The 23,674-nt window shown below is 42.4% G+C and overlaps 1 protein-coding gene across 4 annotated transcripts in view; it reads left to right on the top strand.

Moving 5' to 3' along the window:
• rps6ka3b (ribosomal protein S6 kinase, polypeptide 3b) overlaps positions 1-23,674 on the top strand; it is a 44,261-nt gene continuing 20,587 nt past the window's right edge. For 2 of the 4 annotated variants that reach the window (XM_053610897.1, XM_053610895.1), the window contains exons 1-2: positions 1-115; positions 2,555-2,611. In XM_053610897.1, coding sequence (XP_053466872.1) covers positions 62-115; positions 2,555-2,611 — 111 coding nt within the window. In that variant the 5' untranslated portion in view covers positions 1-61. Of the gene's footprint in view, positions 116-2,554; positions 2,612-12,198; positions 12,543-17,757; positions 18,606-23,674 lie in introns of those variants that run through there. The other 2 variants (XM_053610898.1, XM_053610896.1) reach the window with 2 other exon arrangements.

The following is a 23,674-nucleotide window of genomic DNA, read 5'->3' as shown; positions in this document are numbered from 1 at the left end:
GTGTGTGTGTGTGTGTGTGTGTGTGTGTGTGTGTGTGTCCGTCCGGCTTGGAGTAGGCGACATGCCGCTGGCGCAGCTGGCTGACCCGTGGCGGAAGATGGCCATAGGGAGTGAGGTGAGACGCTTTAATCCAGTAGTCAGTAGTTCAGTAGTAATAATGTTAGTTTAATTATTAAAGGTGTTGCCTCTATTAGCCGTGTTCCATCTTCACCCTGAATCAAGGTGTGTGAGCTGTGTCAGCTGTTTCTCAAGCTCTCATCCCTCTCTGTAAGGAAAAAGAAATGAAGCAGTGTTTATGGATGTACAGTACATCAGCCTCTTCCCTGATACATGATCCTTTAATTGACAAGCTGGACCTCATGATAGATAGATAGATAGATAGATAACATCCTGCCTTTGTGCAGCGTAGACATTTTTGTCTGAATAAACACATTCAGAATGAATTGGCTAAACCTGCTGATTTTGAAATCACAGACTGGAGATAAGTTTAATAAAAGCTTTGATTATTATTATTATTTTTGCATCCACACTAGATCCGATTCGCTGTTCATAAATGTCCTAAACCGAGAACTGTAAAACAGTACCAGTATGGAGACGTGACGCTGGGGCTGATTTCTTCCTAGCCCAGACATGGGTTGTAAACCTTAGGCGTGATTGTGACACATAAGGAGATGGTTCGATATCGCGTGATAGTGCTGAATTTAAAACGATTCGACATTTGAATTACTGAGTCCATTTGACAATACTGCTGGTTGATTCACTGAATCTATTCGACGATACAGCTGAATCTGCTGCGATACAATTCAGTTTCCATTCATAAGGAAACATTTCGATATCTGATTCACTGAATCTGACACGATACAATTTTGATTCACAAGACAATGATTTGATTTTTGATTCACTGAGTCTATTTGACAATACTGCTGATTGATTCACCGAATCTATTCGACGATACAGTTGAATCTGCTGCGGTACAATTCAGTTTCCATTCTTTTAAATTCGACGCTTCGATCTGAATTGTCGGATCGTTATACACCCCTGGCCCAGACTGTAGATTCATGCAGCTTATCAGTGATCATCATATCAGGTGATGAGAGCGTGACACACCCGCTAGATTGGACGTGATATCCTCATCCTCAGCATAAAACGCCTTTGGAGGAGAAATTAAAAAGCTAATATCGATTAGACCTTGAGATGGTTTCACTGTCGAGATATTGATCATTTTAGATTTTAGATTTCAGCCCTCACATTTAATATGACCACCAGCCGCTGTCACTGAAATCCGTGGTCTGAAGTCATGAAGTTGGTGATTCATAAAGAGCAAGGCTGTCTGATTCACACTCCTGTGCCTCGCGCTGGTTTCATCAATGGCACTTAGTCACCGCGACTCTGCTCGTCACCTCCAGTCCCTTTCTCAGGAGAGACTGCTTTTTAAAATCTTTTTTATTTTATTATTATTATTTTTAAACATTCTGAAATAGCTTGCAATAGTAACATAGATATTACTTGTAAAGAATTCATAAGAGCACGTTTACATTTATACAAACTATTTACATTTACATTGCAATTTGTCACCCATTTATTCACTTGAAGAAGAAAAACAAAACAAGGTTAAAGGTGCAATCAGTAACTTTTACATTTTTTAAAGGTGCTGTTTGGTAACGTTTAAAAGTGTTCCTGAATCGTACAGGCCGTCATTCCAAAGAGAAAATCTGATTCGTAGTATTGCAATGCAGTGCTGTGCTTCTGTTGACATTTTTCTGACCCAGAAATAATGTTCGTCCCCAGCCAGAACAGAGCGCTCTTTTTTTTTTCTTCCGCCTCTTTTTTCCTTAAAAGGAAATTAAGTAGTTTTAACAAAAGCGAATGTGATCAGTTGTGTGAAAGGAGAAGGACTGTCAGTGTTTTCAATTTATGTAACTGGCGAATTACAAACCGCTCCTTTAAGTGGGAACACTTGGTGGTAGTATTTGGTGACGTATCAGCATGAACAAAATATATGCTTACACATATCTCCGAGAAAAAAGGGGGTACTAAACTGTAGCTTACCTTGTCCCTGGTTTGATATTCTTATCTATTTGTACCTTTTTAATGTGAATCTTTCACTTGGGAACGTGGCTATAGTGTTCCTTTCAAACCATACGCCAGCTGTCTTTCTAAGTAAATGATGCATATTAAAGGTGCAGTACGCGTATTGTTGAGAGTACCACCCTTTCTTTTTGAGAGCGTAGGAGAGTCTCTGTGGCACCACAGATTTTGCAAACAAATGATGTGGGCCGATAAAATCCAATCAATCACGATAAGGACACTGTCAGTTCAAAAAAGCTCCGCCTCTTGCACTAGCACTGGTACACGTGTTGAGTGGGCGTGGCTACGGAGAGAAATCTGAGGGGAAACCCATTTTATTTGATCGAAATGTTAAGTTTTAGCTAGCTTTCGCTAAAATCTGTAACATGACCGTACCTTTACGCTCTCGCCATACTGCGTTTATAGTCACTCTACTTATCTTCCGCTCTGTCCAGTGACTGATATTTCTTTTATTTCGTAACTGCAGGACACTCAGCAGGTCTTAGAGGATTCTTTAGGAGACGATGACAACCTGTCATGTCAAGTAAGTCTCTCTCTCTTCATTTCCTGTTGATATTTATATTAATATTCTCTCTCTCTCTGGTGAGAGTATGGTATTTAGTGTTTCATTAGGAGATAAATGAAGGAATGTTGGTGAAAGCCGTGTATAATTCCGTGATGGCCGTTTGGCTTTTATTGTCTCTGTGAAAAAGGGATGAAAGTGACACACGGGTGCTATCGATCAGAGAATCCTGTTAGAGGGAGACGGCATTGATTCGTCCAGAGCTCAGGAGGAAAGGTCTTGTGCGTGTCAGAGGGATCTGTTTTCATACGACAGCAGCATCATGTAGCTTTAGCAAAAACCAAAGAGGGGGATGAAAAGATAATGTAATGCAGGTTTGCATCAGAGTAACTGTTCACATTGAACACTTTCTCTCTGTCCATCTCTCTCTCTCTCTGTTTTGTGATTCCCTCTGTCTTTCTCTCTCTATATCTCTCTCCATCTGTTTTCCTCTCTCCCTCAATCTCTCGCTCGCTCTATTTCTCTCTCTCACACTCTCTCACACACTCTGTCTTACTCTCATACACACTCTCTCTCTCACACTCTCTTTCTTACTCTCTCACAGTCTCTCTTTCTCTCTCACTCTCTCTTTCTCTCTCACTCTCTCTTTCTCTCACACACTGTCTTTCTCTCTCACACTCTCTTCCTCTCTCACACTCTTTCTCTCTCACACACTCTCTCTTTCTCTCTCACACTCTCTCTTTCTCTCACACTCTCTTTCTTTCTCTCACACTCTCTCTCTTTCTCTCTCTCTCTGTTTGTTTCCCTCTGTCTTTCTCTCTCTATTTCTATCTCCATCTGTCTTTTCCTCTCTCTCTTTCTCACTCTCTCTCATCTCTCTCTCACTCTCTCTCTCTCTCTATTTGTGTTTCCCTCTGTCATTCTCTCTCTATTTTTCTCTCCATCTGTCTTTTCCCCTCTCTCTTTCTCTCTCTCTCTCTTTCTCTCTCTCTCTCTCTCTCTCTCTCTCTCTCTCTCTCTCTCTCTCTCTACCCCTCTCAGTGCTCCCCCGTGGTGCTGCTGCATGTCATTGATTTTTAAATGCAGGGGAGATGAGCTTGTAGATCTTATGGCTGTCATTAGGGATCACTCCAGGTTTTCTGTTTACTCTTGTGAACACACACACAGATTTTGTGAATCACAGGCTCGCTGAACTCAGATATCCGCCTGAATAGACTGTTGCTAAATCAGGACTGTAGATAGGTAAGTGTGTGTGTGTGTGTGTGCGTGCGCGTGTGTGTGTTTTGCAGAATGCCCATGCTTTAACTTATCTCTGAATTTGACCCGGTGTGTGAGTGAGCATGCATTAAGGCAGGTTAATGTGTGTTAATAAGTGAGCGAGTGTGTTAGTAAAGCACTAATGTGTGGAGTTAAGTGGCCTTAAATCAGGTCAGTCTCTCTCGGCCACATCTCCATGGGCATCGAGGACGTGGAAGTGAATCATTCACCTCTGATTGGATTTTAATAGAACAGTTCGTCATTCAGTGTCAGAAACGGAGTGACATTAACACCGGTTTTGGTTGTTCCAGCAGTTGTGTCGGTCGAACAGTCAGATATTGCACTCGTATGCAAATCCATATTTGGCATATGCAAAACAGGCAGCTCCAAACAACCGAGTAAACATTACGCTCAAGTACAACTAACATTGAATAATAAGATTTGCACTGCCAATCAAATGAGTTTTGAACTTGTGGAGGTTTTTCCAGGTTAAGGACATCTTCCATCTAATGTGCAAATCACAGAGGAGATACATCATGCATGTTTATGCTTAATACCGAGGTCGAGTGCATTCCTGGTTTAAAGTCTTCTTGTCGTCCCCTCCACCATTTGTTCTGCAGATGGCCCTCGTGTGATGTAGGTGATGCACACTTCAGGAGTTGGGAAACTGTAGACCCCGTCTTTAACTGAAGGTCATGTGATTTTGACCAGTAACCCCCTCTGCACCAGGGGCGCTTTGTCTGAATCAGCACTCAAAGGGAAATAATAATGATCAGCTCAGACAGTAGCAGTCAGCTCAGATAATAATGATTGGCTCAGAAAATAAAGATCAGCTCAGACAGTGACGATCAGCTCAGAAAATAAAGATCAGCTCAAATAATGACGATCAGCTCAGAAAATAAAGATCAGCTCGGACAGTGACGATCAGCTCAAATAATAAAGATCAACTCGGATAATAAAGATCGGCTCAGAAAATAAAGATCGGCTCGGACAGTGACGATCAGCTCAAATAAAGATCAGCGCAGACAGTGACGATCAGCTCAAATGATAAAGATCAACTCAGACAGTGACGATCAGCTCAAATAATAAAGATCAGCTCAGACAGTGACGATCACCTCAGACAGTGATGATCAGCTCAAATAATAAAGATCAGCTCAAATAATATAGATCAGCTTAGACAGTGACGATCAGCTCAGACAGTGACGAGCAGCTCAAATAATAAAGATCAGCTCAAATAAAATAGATCAGCGCAGACAGTGACGATCAACTCAAATAATAGAGATCAGCTCGGACAGTGACGATCAGCTCAAATAATAAAGATCAGCTTGGACATTGACGATCAGCTTGGACAGTGACAATCAGCTCAAATAATAAAGATCAGCTCAGACAGTGAGATCAGTTCAGACAGTGACGATCAGCTCAAATAATAAAGATCATCTCAGACAGTGACGATCAGCTCAAATAATAAAGATCAGCTCGGACAGTGACGATCAGCTCAAATAATAAAGATCAGCTCTCAAATAATAAAGATCAGCTCAAAAAATAAAGATAAGCTCAGGCAGTGACGATCAGCTCAAATAATAAAGATCAGCTCTCAAATAATGAAGATCAGCTCAAATAATAAAGATCAGCTCAGTGATGATCAGCTCAAATAATAAAGATCAGCTCAAATAATAAAGATCAGCTCAGACAGTGACGATCAGCTCAGATAATAAAGATCAACTCAATAAAGATCAGCTCAAATAATAAAGATCAGCTCAAATAATAAAGATCAGCTCAGACAGTGACGATCAGCTCAGATAATAAAGATCAACTCAATAAAGATCAGCTCAAATAATAAAGACCATCTCAAATAATAAAGATCAACTCAGACAGTGACGATCAGCTCAAATAATAAACATCAGCTCAAATAATAAAGATCAGCTCAAATAATAAAGATCAGCTCGGACAGTGACGATCAGCTCAAATAATAAAGATCAGCTCAAATAATAAAGATCAACTCAAATAATAAAGATCAACTCAATAAAGATCAGCTCAAATAATAAAGATCAGCTCAGACAGCAACGATCAGCTCAAATAATAAAGATCAACTCAATAAAGATCATCTCAAATAATAAAGATCATCTCAAATAATAAAGATCAGCTCAAATAATAAAGATCAACTCAAATAATAAAGATCAACTCAATAAAGATCATCTCAAATAATAAAGATCATCTCAAATAATAAAGATCAGCTCAAATAATAAAGATCAGCTCAGACAGCAACGATCAGCTCAAATAATAAAGATCAACTCAATAAAGATCATCTCAAATAATAAAGATCAGCTCAAATAATAAAGATCAGCTCAAATAATAAAGATCAGCTCAGACAGTGACGATCAGCTCAGATAATAAAGATCAACTCAATAAAGATCAGCTCAAATAATAAAGACCATCTCAAATAATAAAGATCAACTCAGACAGTGACGATCAGCTCAAATAATAAACATCAGCTCAAATAATAAAGATCAGCTCAAATAATAAAGATCAGCTCGGACAGTGACGATCAGCTCAAATAATAAAGATCAGCTCAAATAATAAAGATCAACTCAAATAATAAAGATCAACTCAAATAATAAAGATCAACTCAATAAAGATCAGCTCAAATAATAAAGATCAGCTCAGACAGCAACGATCAGCTCAAATAATAAAGATCAACTCAATAAAGATCATCTCAAATAATAAAGATCATCTCAAATAATAAAGATCAGCTCAAATAATAAAGATCAACTCAAATAATAAAGATCAACTCAATAAAGATCATCTCAAATAATAAAGATCATCTCAAATAATAAAGATCAGCTCAAATAATAAAGATCAGCTCAGACAGCAACGATCAGCTCAAATAATAAAGATCAACTCAATAAAGATCAGCTCAAATAATAAAGATCAGCTCAAATAAAGATCAGCTCAAATAATAAAGATCAGCTTGGACAGTGACGATCAGCTCAAATAATAAAGATCAGCTCAAATAATAAAGATCAACTCAATAAAGATCAGCTCAAATAATAAAGATCAGCTCAGACAGCAACGATCAGCTCAAATAATAAAGATCAACTCAATAAAGATCATCTCAAATAATAAAGATCATCTCAAATAATAAAGATCATCTCAAATAATAAAGATCAGCTCGGACAGTGACCATCAGCTCAAATAATAAAGATCAACTCAATAAAGATCAGCTCAAATAATAAAGATCATCTCAAATAATAAAGATCAGCTCAAATAATAAAGATCATCTCAAATAATAAAGATCAGCTCAAATAATAAAGATCAGCTCAAATAATAAAGATCATCTCGGACAGTGACGATCAGCTCAAATAATAAAGATCAACTCGGATAATAACAATCAGTTCAGACGATAGCGATCAGCTCAGATTATAACGATCAGTTCATTAATGATGTAATGATTGTGGCTGTAACTCAGATTAGCCAAAGAACTGCCCATGTGTTCCTTCATTATTTGTTCCCATTTACCCCTTATAACTCCAGCTTAATCATGACACTGATGAAGGGCCTCATTTTTCTCGACCCTGTGTGTGTGTGCGTGCGTGCGTGCGTGTGCGTCCTGCACCGAGTTGAGCCCGTTTGCGTGTCGGCTGTGTGTTAATGTTTGGCTCTGTCTCCTGATCTCTCTGGCAGATGGTATTTAATCTTCCACGGCCATCTGGACCGACTCTCTCTCTCGCATCTTTAACACCCACTCATGCCTGCCCTTATCTTTCTAACTCTCTCTCTCTAGCTCTCTCTATCTCTCTCTCGGTTTCTTGTTCTCTCACCACTGCACACACAGGTGTCAGTGAGAGTGACGAGACATCACACACTCTTAGTCATCCTCACACACTCGCTGATCGTTTCTACACTGTGAAATGAGCGTTACATTCAAGTCAGACATCACTGCTTAGTTCATGAATTTTTTTTCTTTTGTGAAGGGTTAATGATTAATGGCTGTACCATGTGACTCGCGCACACACACACACACACACACACACACACAATTGAATGGAGTGTCTGAGACTTGGTGTAGGACTTTTCCTTATCTCCCCAGCTGAGACGTGAACATGAATCTCATGAGTGTGTTGTGTGGATAAGCCGCTCAAGGGCATTAAAGACCAAACACTTCAAATCCGATTATTTCTTGTAGCAAAAATAAAGACATATATTTACAGAGAGAGAGAGAGAGGCATAGACAGGAAGTAATTTCAGGCTATATGTTTAAAAAAAAATTTATGTAAGTCTGACACTCTCATATAATTCTGGCAGATGCCAGACAATAATAATAATAATAATAATAATAATAATAATAATAGACGTAGGTAATAAAACATGTTTATGATAGGTCCATTGAAAATAATTCGAATAACATGCTGATAATACACCGGAAATGAAATGTTACCTAATAAAACTGGCCACGAACAGCACTTTTTTATAATTCTATAATAAAAATTAATTAAAAAATAATTAATTGAGATATTTATAGGTTGACTATAATATATATATATATATATATATATATATATATATATATATATATATATATATATATATATATATTATATGAACATTTTTAATTCAGAATATGTTGATTAAATATTTAGTGATGGCACCAAGCATACTGACTCTTATCTCTCGCTCTCTCTCACACACACACACACACACACCCTGATATGATGTTATATCATTGACATTCGCTGCCGTTTGATTAAACCGACGTACTAAAAATGGTCTGATGTCAGCACATGCACAAGGAACCAGTTATTTCACACAGCCGGCAGGTTCTGATATGTGTGTGTGTGTAAGTGTGTATGACTAAGTCAGTATATCTACTCGTCCATCCCAGTTCCCAGAGGAGTTTCCCCCGAGGCTGTCCATCATCAGTCAAAAGCTGCCATACGCTAAAAAAAAAAAATCCCCTAATAGCTTCCAAATAAGCATCCATATGCTCTAAATACATGCTCTGAGTCATTCAGCCGCTCAGATGATCCTGTTTTATGTGGATGTCACCGATGGGCTTGTCTTCAGTAAGTTCCCTGAACGAATACGGCACAGCAGTTACGAGCAGTCACGATCGATACGGTATTTTATGCTTCTTCAGCGTTCTGTCTTCTTTATTCTGGAGGTGAAGTTTTTGAACGCTCGTAACAGCGCATCGTATTATCGTGTCACACCCGACATATTTTAAACTCCACGTCTTCTTAATATCTCCTGCACAGCATCGGACCTCTCGTACTTTCCTGTAAGAAGGATTTGAACTGCAAATAAGTCCTCCTCAGGGCTCGGTGATACGACCAAACGTCCATTTATTTATTTTTTTCATTTCATAATTAACGTACAATTACGCTTTTCTGCGACATTGTGGAAATCTTTTGATTGAATTTTTAGTCATCGTAAACTGATTGGAAACAGCCGAGTTAAATACTCAAAATCTTTTTATTTTTTTATTTTTTCCCCTTTATCAGTGTTTCGTTCTAACTTCGGACGCTCAGCCCATGTTTTGCACACAATTTCATCCCGTCTCTCAAAACCAAATATAAATCTCGATCGTCTCGAGTAGCCGCCCGGTTATAACGTAATATATGCGTGCGAGGCGGTGCCTAGTTTATATTCGGATAGTATCATGATCATATGGATTCGCTGGTCCTAAATATAAAGGCCTTACGTCTCCGCCTCATCCACGTTTCCTCTGGAAGCTCACGACAATCCAGCATGAAGGATGATCTCTTATAGTTGTAACGTACAGGATCAGCAGAGGAGATTGCACTTAATCATGTTCTTCTCCCTTCCGGAGAACACTCACGGTGGAATTCGCGATGGTGAAGCTTTATTTACAGTGCGACATGAAACCACGCTCGGCTTCACATCTCGATCTACAGAATAAGGTCATCCAGCGAAGGTTCAACTGCGAGGACGGTGAGGTTCCCTCTTCAAACGTCCCACGCTGGCGGGTCACAAAGCGGTGGGGCTTTTATGTGCGCCTTTGAGAGACGGCGAGAGTGCCTTCGTGTGGGTGTGCGTCACGTCACGGCAACGGTGGTGACTGTGCAAAGGGGGGGGTTGTGGCGAGGCAGTGGGTTAAACTCTCTTCTTTGTTTTCCCCTGAATAGGAGTGGGAGCACGACTCTGAGTGTGCCGATGGTTTATTCACATTCCCCAGCTCGTTGACTGCGTGAATAAGGAGTGGGCACAGGCAGCCATTAGCGCTGTGTCACCTTGTACCTCCTAAAGGTGGGGACTCTATTTCGGAGAAGGGACAGGACTCACTTGGGAAGTCAAACTAGAGGTTTCTACAAGGAGTAATCTCAGAAAGAGATGGATATAATTGAAAAGGGAGGGATGGAAAATCCAGAGAGACAGATATAGAGTGAAAAGGGTGGCTGAAGAAGATTGATGGTTTGAGCAGTAGACACCATTTTACAACCTCAGGGCAGTAAAGCGACGTCAAAGTGAGACAGACTGGAAAGGCATACCGTTAATCTTCTCTTCCCTGGCATTGATGCAAATACATCCTTTACCTGCTGTAATTCTGTGTCGCCATATATGACAGACAGCAGCGTCTGAGTGCCATTTAAAAAAAAAAAAAACAAGGATAAACATGACAGTCTGGCTCCTGAATAGGTTATCCTGAGCCAGGATGGCGGAATTGGGAAGCAGAGAAAGAGAGAGCGAGATGGGGCGTGGAGGAAATGCTGCTATTCTTTGTGGCCACCCTGTCTGGGTTGCGTCAGCATGACTAAGCAAGCGTAGTCCTCTAGTGCCTCGTTGAAGGTCGCAGTCACAAGAAGTCACACTAGTAATCATCTGATGGACACATACACAAAGGTCTGGGCCGGAGAAGGAATTCCCAGCTCGCAGGACAACGAGACTCCGTTAGATGTGTGTAGTCGATCACTTCCCCCATCCTTCAGACAAAAACCGTCACCATTTGGCATCTTTCCATGTAGGACTGGAAGGTACTTCCTTAGCGGATGTTCTTTGCACGTTTCGATCAGAGCATTATGGAAGAGTTTTGGCTGCATGCCAGCGTGTAAGTACAGTAGATGATTTGAGGGGCAACAGGAGGTCAGATCGTTAGGATGATGTCATGCCTTCATCAGGGCACCAGGCTTCCTGAGTGCTCTTTGAGGAGCTTATGCTTGAGGGAATCTCCCGTGATCTTTCACTCTGCACAGGAAGCGAAGCGAGCTGTTGGAACAAATCCGCCTCCACCTTTTGAACTTTCCGGAGTGAGACGTATTTCAGTCCAGCTTGCGGAGGAATGTGGTACATTCCTAGAAAAACAGGACTGTCCAGCTAGACAGATCAAGGTTTCCTCGGATAGTTTAGGGCTCCGTAGAACCCTCTCTGGAAATAGAAATGCTCTGTTATAGGGATCCACGCAGAACTCCTGAATCCACTCAACGCAGTCCGAGCTCGAGAAACTGAAGGGCCATGTGAGGATCGCTTTCAGAGGGACTCTTTTTCCGCTATACTGGTTTGTGTTTATAGTATGATTCACAGGTCTTTAAAATCTTTTCTTGACCTGTCATAAAGTTCCGGAAATCCACGTATCGCTTCTGTGACATGTTCATCCTGCTCCTTCAACAACTGAGCAAAGCTGGGAGAAGAAAAAAAACTCCCCCTCTAGGCAGTGACGCAGTCACAGAAGCAGTCGTGTGACGTTTGGACCAATTGCACACCAAAGGACAAGGTTTGGGAAGCCGTACATATCATCACTGAGAACTCAAACCTTGTGTCATGGATGAAAACTTCTTATGTGTGTGAGTGAGGTATACATCTGGCTTTAGTCCAACATCTGTCACTTTGTGTTCTTTTCATGATGTATGTCGTTCTTCAGAGTTTGACTCTGGTGGAAACTGACAGGGAGAAAGGAAAACACCTCTGCGTCGTTCCTGCCGAGGCTTGTAGAGATAGGGTTCTGTCTATTCAGCATAAATTTCATCAAGCAGGAAGTACACGTCCGGTCTAGCGCAACTGACAGGAAACCATGAGGAGCAAAGTCTTCCGACAGACATCCTCATGTATTCGCAAAGCAAAACACCAGAAGCATTTGATGGTCATTCGAGGCTGTTCACTTTTCACCTTAACTTGTTTTGGCATGGGTCATGATCTCAACAGCCTTAAGTCCTTCAGAGAACTTCCGGAACTGATTTATTGTGTGAATCTGGAATGCTGTAAAGGTCTTTGCCGTTAGCGTTAAGGTATTGCTGTTGGATCGTGATAATTAAAAAGTTTAATTCAACTTGTATCCGCCTCATTTTCTTGTATCCCCATGAAGGCCGAAATGATTCCATGCTCGGGATGAGAAGGTTTTGTGTGAGTTGGTGGAAACCTTTGAGAATGACCGAGATGCTCTCTCTGAACAGCTGTGCCTCTTCCTGTGCAGATGTTGCCAGGGGAACAAGGACAGGACATGCTCTAATCTCAGTGCTGACCAGCAGCTCGAGGCCTTTCCTGGGCAGGCCCTTCCTCTGCCGTTTCTTTTGTGTAGTATGTATGAGCACACATGGGCGGAGTGGCTTCTGCCAGGCTGCCTCAGCGTCTAGCCTGTACCGTCTGCGGATTTTAGTCCCAGCCGGCTGCGGTGCTGGGGGGTTGATATGAAGACATGAAGATGCTGAAGATGTTTCCTACACGCTTCAGGCAGAAATTCGCACGGGTAGGCTTTTCACTTTCACTTTGGCGAGTGCTTCCTCTCTGCCGATTCTATCGGATGAGGTATTTCTTTCTGAAAAAAGTGGACAGAGTGAGAGAACAGGGGGAGAGAGAGAGAGAGAGAAAGAGAGAGAGAGAAACAACAGGACTGGGCAGAAAGGTGGCAAAAGGGCGCTATACTCAAAGCCCCTCCTCTGGGCAAGTTCGCCTCCGGCAGGATTCTTTTCCGAGTTGATGTCCAGCATGGAGAACCACAACAAAGAACCTTCAATAAGAACAATCACACTGTATGATCTGTATGATCTTCCTTTTTTTCCTTTTTTTCACGTTTTTTTCTTCATTCCTTTCACATGCTCTTACTTGATGAAAGTTGAAGGTTGCCATGGTGCTCGTTGGCATCAGATCCACAGTTTAGCGTCGGTTCTCGTGATGGGCAGCCAGTGATTAGCAAACACTCTCTCTCTCCATCCTGAGCGGCTCTATTGAGCGTTGCTGAAGCGCAGAGTGAAGTTCTTCATGAATAGACTTCAGAGAAAATGTACAGTAATGAGATGACGCAGGAGGAACAATGGACTCTGTGTGTGTGTTTGTTGGACCATGTGGACAGTGTATCATTATTTGTATCAGGATATTTTGCAACTGTAATGGATAATATGAATGTGGAATTCTAGAAAATGAATCCGAAAGTGACCACTGAAGTACTCTTTAGTTAAGTTCTTAAGTTACTGAAGGTGTCTGAAAATGTCAATAACAAAGAATGAGACTTTGTCCTTCAGTCATGGTGAAGGAGGTGTGGCCTTTGTGGTTGTGACAGTGATGGAGGTGTGGCCTTTGTGGTTGTGACAGTGATGGAGGTGTGGCCTTTGTGGTTGTGACAGTGATGGAGGTGTGGCCTTTGTGGTTGTGACAGAGATGGAGGTGTGGCCTTTGCGCTTGTGACGGTGATGGAGGTGTGGCCTTTGCGCTTGTGACGGTGATGCAGGTGTGGCCTTTGCGCTTGTGACGGTGATGGAGGTGTGGCCTTTGTGCTTGTGACGGTGATGGAGGTGTGGCCTTTGTGCTTGTGACGGTGATGGAGGTGTGGCCTTTGTGCTTGTGACGGTGATGGAGGTGTGGCCTTTGTGTCTGTCAGTCTAAGTGAAGGTGTGGCCTTTGTGCTTGTGTCAGTCTAAGTGACGGAGGTGTGGCCTTTGTGCTTGTGACAGTCTAAGTGAAGGAGGTGTGACCTCTATATCTATCATTGCAAGTAAACAGGGTGTGGCTTTTGCATGTTACAGGGTTAGGGTTAGACAGATGTGACCTTAGTCCTTGTGACACAGAATGAAGGAAGCATGGCCTCTGTACCTATTAGTCCAAGTAAAGGAGGTGTGGCTTTTGTGAAGGAGGTGTTTTGTTCTGTCGGTCCGAGGAAAAGTAGGCGTGGCTTTTCTCCATGCCAGTCTGGCCTGTTTGTCTTTCAAAGTGAAGGAGGCGTGGCCTCTGTTTCTGTCAGTCCTAGTCAAGGAGGTATGGCTTTTGTGTCAGTCCATGTGAAGGAAGCATGGCCTCTATATTTATCAGTCTAAGTTAAAGAGGTGTCACCTCTGTACCTGTTATTCTAAGAGACGGAGGTGTGGCCTCTTTGTCTAAGTGATGAAGGTGTCCAAAGCCACCAAGCTTCCACTCTACAAAGCTTATACTTTTCTTAAGTGTATTGAATTCAATTGAAACAGCTCTAAAACATATCGTATTACGTTTTCTTTTATACGTCAGAATATCGATCACGTGTCAAGATGTCTATTATCATCGTTCAGGCCGAGATAAACTCCTCAGAGGGATACGTCTGATGTTCAAATATGTCGACACACCCATTCACTCACCCCAGAGCGACTCCATCAGAAAGACATCTGCATGCTAATACAGATAATGCAGAGTCTGTGAGAGAGGAGAGAGGAGATAATACAACGTCACACAGCAGCGTCATCTCCCTCCATCTTTTATTTATCACGTGGAATCTCAACGACCTTCTGATTTACCCTGTACTGATAGTAAAGCAGTTTTTTTTTTCTTTTCTCCTCATGAGTCACACATCTGACTCCTCCATCTCTGTCCTTACACACACATTTAAGTTTATAAGGTCATGGGTGTGAGTAAGCAGATGGAAACATGCAAAAAAAACCCAAAAAAAACAACCCAAGCTCAATAAGCATTCATTATTTTTTTAAAAGATCTATGTCGTCTTACGTTTTGTTTTGTTTTTTGACTGAAAATGCTGAAACACAGAAGCATCCCGACTGTGACCTGAATCGAGAGGGTTTTTTTTATACCTCCAGTCACTTTTGTGCCTATATTTAGATACAAAGTTATGATTCAGACTCTTTCCATCAGGGGAAATGTTCCAGAACGAGCTTACGCTGGAGGCACAGATTAGATCATGTGATCTGTTGAGCTCACTTATAATTGATTAGTTTAATCGATCTTTCTGTCCTTGGCTCGGAAATGTAGATATAAATTAAGCTTCCATCCCCCCCTTTCTCTCTCACTCTCTCTCTCTCTCTCTCTCTCTCTCTCTCTCTCTCTCTTTCTCTTCATTCTCTTGCTGTCTCTCTCTCTCTCACTCTCTCTCTCTCTCTTCATTCTCTTGCTGTCTCTCTCTCTCTCTCACTCTCTCTCTCTTCATTCTCTCGCTGTCTCTCTCTTCATTCTCTCACTGTGTCTCTCTCTCTCTCTCACTCTCTCTCTCTTCATTCTCTCGCTGTCTCTCTCTTCATTCTATCGCTGTCTCTCTCTCTCACTCTCTAAATTCTCTCGCTGTCTCTCTCTGTCATTCTCTCGCTTTCTCTCTCTCTTTTTGTCATTCTCTTGCTGTCTCTCTGTCATTCTCTCTGTCATTCTCCTGCTGTCTCTCTCTCTCTTTGTCATTCTCTCTCTGTCATTCTCTCTCTCTCTGTCTCTCACACACACTCTCTCTCTTTCTCTCTTTGTCATTCTCTCTCTTTCACTCTCTTTCTGTCATTCTCTCGCTGTCTCTCTCTCTCTCTCTTTGTCATTCTCTCTCTTTCACTCTCTTTCTGTCATTCTCTCGCTGTCTCTCTCTCTCTCTTTGTCATTCTCTCTCTTTCACTCTTTCTGTCATTCTCTCGCTGTCTCTCTCTGTCATTCTCTCTCTCTCTGTCATTCTCTCTCTCTGTCATTCTCTTGCTGTCTCTCTCTCTCTGTCATTCTCTCTCTCTTTGTCATTCTCTCTCTCTCACTCTCTTTCTCTTCATTCTCTTGCTGTCTCTCTGTCATTCTCTCTCTCTGTCATTCTCTTGCTGTCTCTCTCTCTCTTTGTCATTCTCTCACTTTCTCTTCATTCTCTTGCTTTCTCTCTCTGTCATTCTCTCGCTGTCTCTTTCTCTCTCTCTCATTCTCTCTCTCTGTCTCTCACACACACTCTCTCTCTCTCTTTTTGTCATTCTCTCTCTCTCTCTGTCATTCTCTCGCTCTCTCTCAAGGCTTCATACGGAACTTGATGTAGAACGTGTCCGTTGTAGCGCAGTTCTCTCGAACACATTAATAAATGAAGTGACGTGAGATGTCGAGGAAATGCAAAGCTTAGTCTGAAACCTAGGGGTTGGTAGAATGCCGAGCCCCGAGCTGGAGAACGTAGGGTCGGGTTCACAGATGTTCCAGTGTAGAGCTGAATTATGTCTTTCGGTTCTTTTTTAAAAAAAAATTATTTGTTTTGCCTTGGACAGAATTCCCCCTACATCTTCCCCCCGCTGTCTCTCTCTACAACTTATAGTTATTACCTCATCAAAAATTCCAAGCCAAAAGAGTACATCACATTTATTATTTTTAATTTAGGAATGAATAAAAAAATTAAGTAAAGAAACAAGACTGAAGAAACATGCAACATATTTTAATATGGAAATTTAGATGTTTTAAAAAATTGTTTTTTTATTTATCTTTATTTTTTTCAGAACTTTTTTTGTCCTTTTAGCCGTCACTGTGATCGATCTGCAAGACTTTAGTGGTTAAAAGAACCGTGGCCCATTTTTTTTTTTTGTATTATCCTATAGAAATTTCTAGAAGAAGAAGAATTTATTTGATTAACATTTAATGCTTTGGAACAAAACTTGTAAAAATAATGCAAGGTTAAATATCATTAATGCATTAGTTCAGCGCTCGTTCAGTTCCAAAGTGCAGACGTCTGTCCCGCGTGTGTCTGGACGTGAGGACGTGGGGTCGAGGTCGGAACGTCGGATCCGTACCGCTGTGACAGTTTGAGGCATTTTACTCGTCAAGGAGTGAAAACGTGTCAACCCCTTTATACAGACTGACCTTTCTGAAGAAGAAGTGTAACTGGAGTCCGGGAGGCCTCACAGCTGTTCCGATGTGTTGCGTAACTCCTCATCATCACACACACACACACACACACACACACACACACACACACACAAAATCCAGGTCCGCAGCAGCTTCTCTCGGTTTTCTCTTTAGAAATCTGCAGCTTTGCTATGTTTCTGAGAAACCCCAGAATGTAAACTGTCCTGTGTAGGAAAACTGCCTGCCTGCTTCAAAGCGCTGACACCGGAGACTCCTTCCACGACCGTTAATAAACATTTATTTACAGGAAACGTCCTACATCAGAAGTTATCCCTTTTTTCCCCTCGTTAAATTAGCAACACGTTTTAATCCGTTTATTATTAGTCTTAGATTATATAAGGTGCTTCTTGCGTAAGTCATTACTCTAGAAACGATAACGCCAGAGGGGGGTGTTCGAAGGATGAATTTATTAGCAAGGTCACCAGGCAAATAACAGCTCGAGTGTGCTCTAGTCTGATGTTTCGGTCTGATCGATGAGCAGTCCCTCCATCGCGGAACTGAACGCAAAATCTCGAGCGCGCAATTTTTCAAAACAAACGCAGGTTTTCCTCACCGAGACACGTCGTGTGACGTCATCGCGACGCACACTCAGCCAAAGTGCTCTTTGAATCACGTGCGTCGAACGCGAATACAGCTAAAAGGTCTCGTTTACCAACCAAGATCACTGCGAAAGAGCGCGCGGAACAATTTCGTTCGACCGCAAAAAAAAAGCCGCAGCGTTTTTGGCCGCAACGATCGCTAAAAGGCTTGGCGAAAATCCTGTACGGATCGAATAACATAAGACAAGTATGATATATATGTATGTATGTATGTCACCTGTTGTTGTAGAAAATGTTGAAAGAACACATTCTAACCAATCGTAATTGGTTACGAATTTGTAAGCGTCGTGTTCTAATTGCGATGTAGTCGATTATTTAATAATCCTGACCGGTCCGTTGACGTGCGAATCTGTGAAACACGTCGGCGCTTCCTAAATTCGACTCCCAGAATTCCACGGGCGCGGCGGACGAAGGCCGGAGAGCTGGAAAGCGGGGTTAGAGGAGGCTTTTGTGTTCCCTTTAGGTAAACCCGACACCTCCTGTTATTCCCGGGCCGGCTTTGTGAGGTTAATGAATTGGCACGGAGGCAGAGGAAGTGCTCAAGTTTCAGAACGCTCTTGTTTTGATCCGCGCATCACACACATTTGGCTTTGGCTTGGCGCTCAGGGGGAGGGGGGGAGGGGGAGTTGGGGCTGGAGGGAGTAGTTACAGCCTAGCGGTGCTTGGATCTGCACAACAGGTGCTTTTAATCTCAGCTGTAGAACTTCATCCTGAAACGAGTGTGAATATGTGTGTGTGCGTGTCAGCTGATGGAGAACATGGGGATCTCCGGATTTCTCTGAAAGGGGATTTTGAAAGGGAAATCTCTTACTTTGGATAGAACACACCCCTCCTCTGGGCTTCCCCGTTTTAGCCACCCAGTGCTGGACATGGTAATAATTGGTACACACTCTCTCTCTTTTTTTTTTTTTTTGACACACACACACACACACACACACACACACAGACACACACACACACTTGTGAGCTGAAGCAGGACTACAGTAGGTGCAGTAATGGACTGGGGTAAAGCCTGGGCTCTGGCGCTCAGGGAAGCACTGGTGTGTGCTGTGCGTTCCAAACTCAAGGCTCTCCGTCGTCTGGTCTACAGGGAGCCTCCGAGATTCTTCCGCCGAACCGTGAGTGTCTTTAACCGGCGTTAAAGTTTTCACGTCAGAGAATGTATCCGGAAGGACACGCGCAGTTCTGCGTTTTCATTCGGATTAATCTATAAAACGGGAACGTTCGGATTGACAAAAAATAAAAGCGCGAGCATGTCATCCTGAAGTACCTTAAAGTGTTTTTACAGAGAAGTTCTCTAAGATATGAACTCACAGTTCGAACTTCCCACAAGGATCGGTTCTTGGTCCCTTACTAATCTCAACTTCTCAGATCTCAGTAATTGTCTAAACGTTTATGATGGTGTTATTGTTACAATATTGTACTGAATATCCACAGAAATAAAAACAACTGAAAAGGATGATCGATCCTTATAGTATGCAGGGCCGAGCTGTTATAAATATAAAGAAATCTATAAATAATCAATGACAGCGTGGTTGTGATGGAGTGGAGTAACCATGACGTTGATTATTTGAATGTAACGGCATATCCAGAAGCACTCGATTTCCTCTTTTGTTCCTTTATAGTTGCATTTGACGTCGTGTAACGTCCACGAAACGCAATCGCTTACGTTATAGCAGCTACAAACACCTTTAACTTTTTTCCGACTTTGACTCGAAGTTACAGCTTTAACTCTGATCGTTCCAAAGCACTGTCACTGGGGAGAACTTTTATAAAAGTAAATGTAAAAACATTGATACTGAGTAACGTTGATCCGCTTTCAGGTCAGTTGTTTATATACAAAAATCTATTTTTTAACCTTGTGTTTAACCCCCCACCCCCCACCCCCCATTGTGTTCCTGAAACAGGAAGTGATATGGGAAGTCTAAGCAGTTACGTTATTCACCACACGGCCCCAGGAGTGAGTCACTTTCACACACTTTCCTTCCTCACCCCTGGAAAAAAAGAAAGCAAGCCTCAGAATCTGCTCAGAAATGTCGTCTGTCTAGACACAGTCTTCCCCTTAACAGTAGAATACATGTACAGGTCGAATATTGCTGTATATCCGGTGATGATAAAGTCTTGGCACCTACTTAGTGGACAGTGTCTCTGCCAGGCTGGAGCGCTGATGTGGACTAAAACAGCTCGTTATTCACGCCGATGTCCACAGCTGCTATGGAAAAGAGCGCGTGATTCATTTCACACTTCCTCTCTGGATGGGGTTATATCTCCGGGCTCGTTTTATTTGAGCGATTACTTGTCATGTTCATGACACGTGACCGATGTTTTATGTTCATGTCAGTAAATCTGCGCAAAGATGTTACGACCGATTATCTAGCGGAGCTGCGAGTTATACATATATACGCGAACACTGACCGGTCAAGCTGCCAGGCCAAACCTGTCTTTTCTGTCCTTTTGTTGTTCAGATGTGCTAGTGAAGTCTTTTGTAAAAAAAAAAAAAAAAAAAAAAAACGGATAAGAAATGATTGTCATTTTACTTCTTATATTTGTATTTTCTCTCAATTTGTTTAAAAAAAAAAAGGGAGAGGAATAGAATGAACTGGAAGAGAAGGGAGCAGAATAAAATCAAGTGGAAGAGAATGGAACAAAATGGAGCAGGCCAAATTAGAATAGAACGGGACGGAGTAGAACGGAGCGGAGTGGAATAGGACAGAATGGAGCGGAGAGGAATGGAGCAAAACGGAACAGAATGGAGCAGAACGGAGTGGATAGAATAGAACGAAGCGGAATATAATGGAGCGGAATAGAACAGAACAGAACGGAAAAAAATGGAGCGGAATAGAACGGAACGGAAAAGAATGGAGCGGAATAGAACGGAACCAATAGAATGGAGTGGAATAGAACGGAACCGGTAGAATGGAGCGGAATAGAACGGAACGGAAAAGAATGGAGCGGAATAGAACGGAACCGATAGAATGGAGCGGAATAGAACGGAACCGATAGAATGGAGTGGAATAGAACGGAACCGGTAGAATGGAGCGGAGTAGAACGGAACGGAAAAGAATGGAGCGGAATAGAACGGAACGGAAAAGAATGGAGCGGAATAGAACGGAACCGGTAGAATGGAGCGGAATAGAACGGAACCGGTAGAATGGAGCGGAATAGAACGGAACCGGTAGAATGGAGCGGAGTAGAACGGAACCGGTAGAATGGAGTGGAATAGAACGGAACCGGTAGAATGGAGTGGAATAGAACGGAACCGGTAGAATGGAGCGGAGTAGAACAGAACCGGTAGAATGGAGTGGAATAGAACGGAACCGGTAGAATGGAGCGGAGTAGAACGGAACCGGTAGAATGGAGCGGAGTAGAACAGAACCGGTAGAATGGAGTGGAATAGAACGGAACCGGTAGAATGGAGCGGAGTAGAACGGAACCGGTAGAATGGAGCGGAGTAGAACGGAACCGGTAGAATGGAGTGGAATAGAACGGAACCGGTAGAATGGAGTGGAATAGAACGGAACCGGTAGAATGGAGCGGAGTAGAACGGAACCGGTAGAATGGAGCGGAGTAGAACGGAACCGGTAGAATGGAGCGGAATAGAACGGAACCGGTAGAATGGAGCGGAGTAGAACGGAACCGGTAGAATGGAGCGGAGTAGAACGGAACCGGTAGAATGGAGTGGAATAGAACGGAGCCGGTAGAATGGAGCGGAGTAGAACGGAACCGATAGAATGGAGCGGAATAGAACGGAACGGAGTGGAATAGAATGGTATTTAGTGAGTATTAGTATTTAATGGCTGGTATTTGGGTTTGTCTCTGTGACTGTACAGACCTGCGCAGACCTAATGCTGCTGCTGCTCCACTTTGGTGAATAAATGAAATCCAGAGTACTGCACTTACCTGCTGGAACGTCTCCACGGTGCTACAACAGCTTCCGTACAGAACGTTTCACACACGTAGCGTCGAGCTCAGATCCAGCTCATGCTGATTTCCTTCTTCTGCGTGCTCTCCTTCTCCTCCTCCTCCTCCTCCTCCTTCTCCTCCTTCTCCTCCTTCTCCACACTCACTCCCTTACTGCAGGAGTTCTCGAGTAGCCGGCTCGCTCTAATTCAGAATATCAGACAGCTTTAGATGAGAAGGCAGATTAGCAGTGCTTGTTTGCGGCATTAGACGGGCTCTCTGCAGTGCTCACACACACACTGTACATACACACACACTGTACATACACACACACTGTACATTCACACACACACTGTACATACACACACACTGTACATACACACACACTGTACATACACACACACACACTGTACATACACACACACTGTACATACACACACACACACTGTACATACACACACACTGTACATACACACACACACACTGTACATACACACACACTGTACATTCACACACACACACTGTACATACACACACTGTACATACACACACATACTGTACATACACACACACACACTGTACATACACACACACTGTACATTCACACACATACTGTACATACACACACACTGTACATTCACACACACACACTGTACATTCACACACACTGTACATACACACACTGTACATACACACATACTGTACATACACACACATACTGTACATACACACACACACACTGTACATACACACACACTGTACATTCACACACATACTGTACATACACACACACTGTACATTCACACACACACACTGTACATACACACACACTGTACATACACACACTGTACATACACACATACTGTACATACACACACATACTGTACATACACACACACACACTGTACATACACACACACTGTACATTCACACACACACTGTACATACACACATACTGTACATACACACATACTGTACATTCACACACACACACTGTACATACACACACATACTGTACATACACACACACACACACTGTACATACACACATACTGTACATACACACACACTGTACATTCACACACACACTGTACATACACACATACTGTACATACACACACTGTACATACACACACATACTGTACATACACACACACACACACTGTACATACACACACACACTGTACATACACACACACTGTACACACACATACATACGGTATACACACTGTACACACACACTGTACATACACACATACTGTACACACACACTGTGCACACACACACTGTACACACACATACATACTGTATACACTCACACTGTACACACGCACTGTACACACACATACATACTGTACATACACACATACTGTACACACATACTGTATACACACACTGTACACACACTGTACACACACACATACTGTACATACACACATACTGTACACACACACTGTACACACACTGTACACACACATACATACTGTATACACACATACACACTGTACACACACATACATATTGTATACACACACACTGTACACACACATGCATACTGTACATACATACTGTATACACACACTGTACACACACACTGTACACACACATACATACTGTACATACACACATACTGTACACACACATACATACTGTACACACACACACTGTACACACACATACTGTACATACACACACACACTGTACATTCACACACACACTGTACATTCACACACACACTGTACATACACACACTGTACATACACACACACTGTACACACACACACTGTACATACACACACACTGTACATACGCAAACTGTACATACACACACACACACACACATACTATACACACACACATACACACTTGAAAGCTGTGAGAACTCAGAATTTTCAAACAGGGGGTCCAAGCAGGAAGACTTTGATCACAAAATGCATTTGCTGTCGGTTTATTTGTACGATCAAACGCACAGCAATAAACACACAGCACACAGAATGCTGGGTTATAGGAGGAGTCGGATCAGGTCCAGCTTTACCTCTTCGACCAGCACGCTTCCCTGAGATCTGTCGTTCTGCAGGTTTCATCTCCAACCAAAATCTAACACACCTGTTTTAGTTGATCAAGAACTTCTTTAGGCAGAGATTAGATGGTCAGGTGGGCACCATTATGGTTGGAGCTAAAGTCTTCAGGAAGAAACATCTCCAGGAACAGGGCTGGTGACTTGATTACTGTCGTGGACTTTTGATTGTGCAGCAGTCCTTCCAGGATTACTATATCTTGAGATATT

The sequence above is a fragment of the Ictalurus furcatus genome, chromosome 23, assembly GCF_023375685.1.
Source record: "Ictalurus furcatus strain D&B chromosome 23, Billie_1.0, whole genome shotgun sequence".
In the NCBI taxonomy this organism is placed as follows: domain Eukaryota; kingdom Metazoa; phylum Chordata; class Actinopteri; order Siluriformes; family Ictaluridae; genus Ictalurus; species Ictalurus furcatus.
This window is presented reverse-complemented; position numbering and strand designations above follow the sequence as displayed.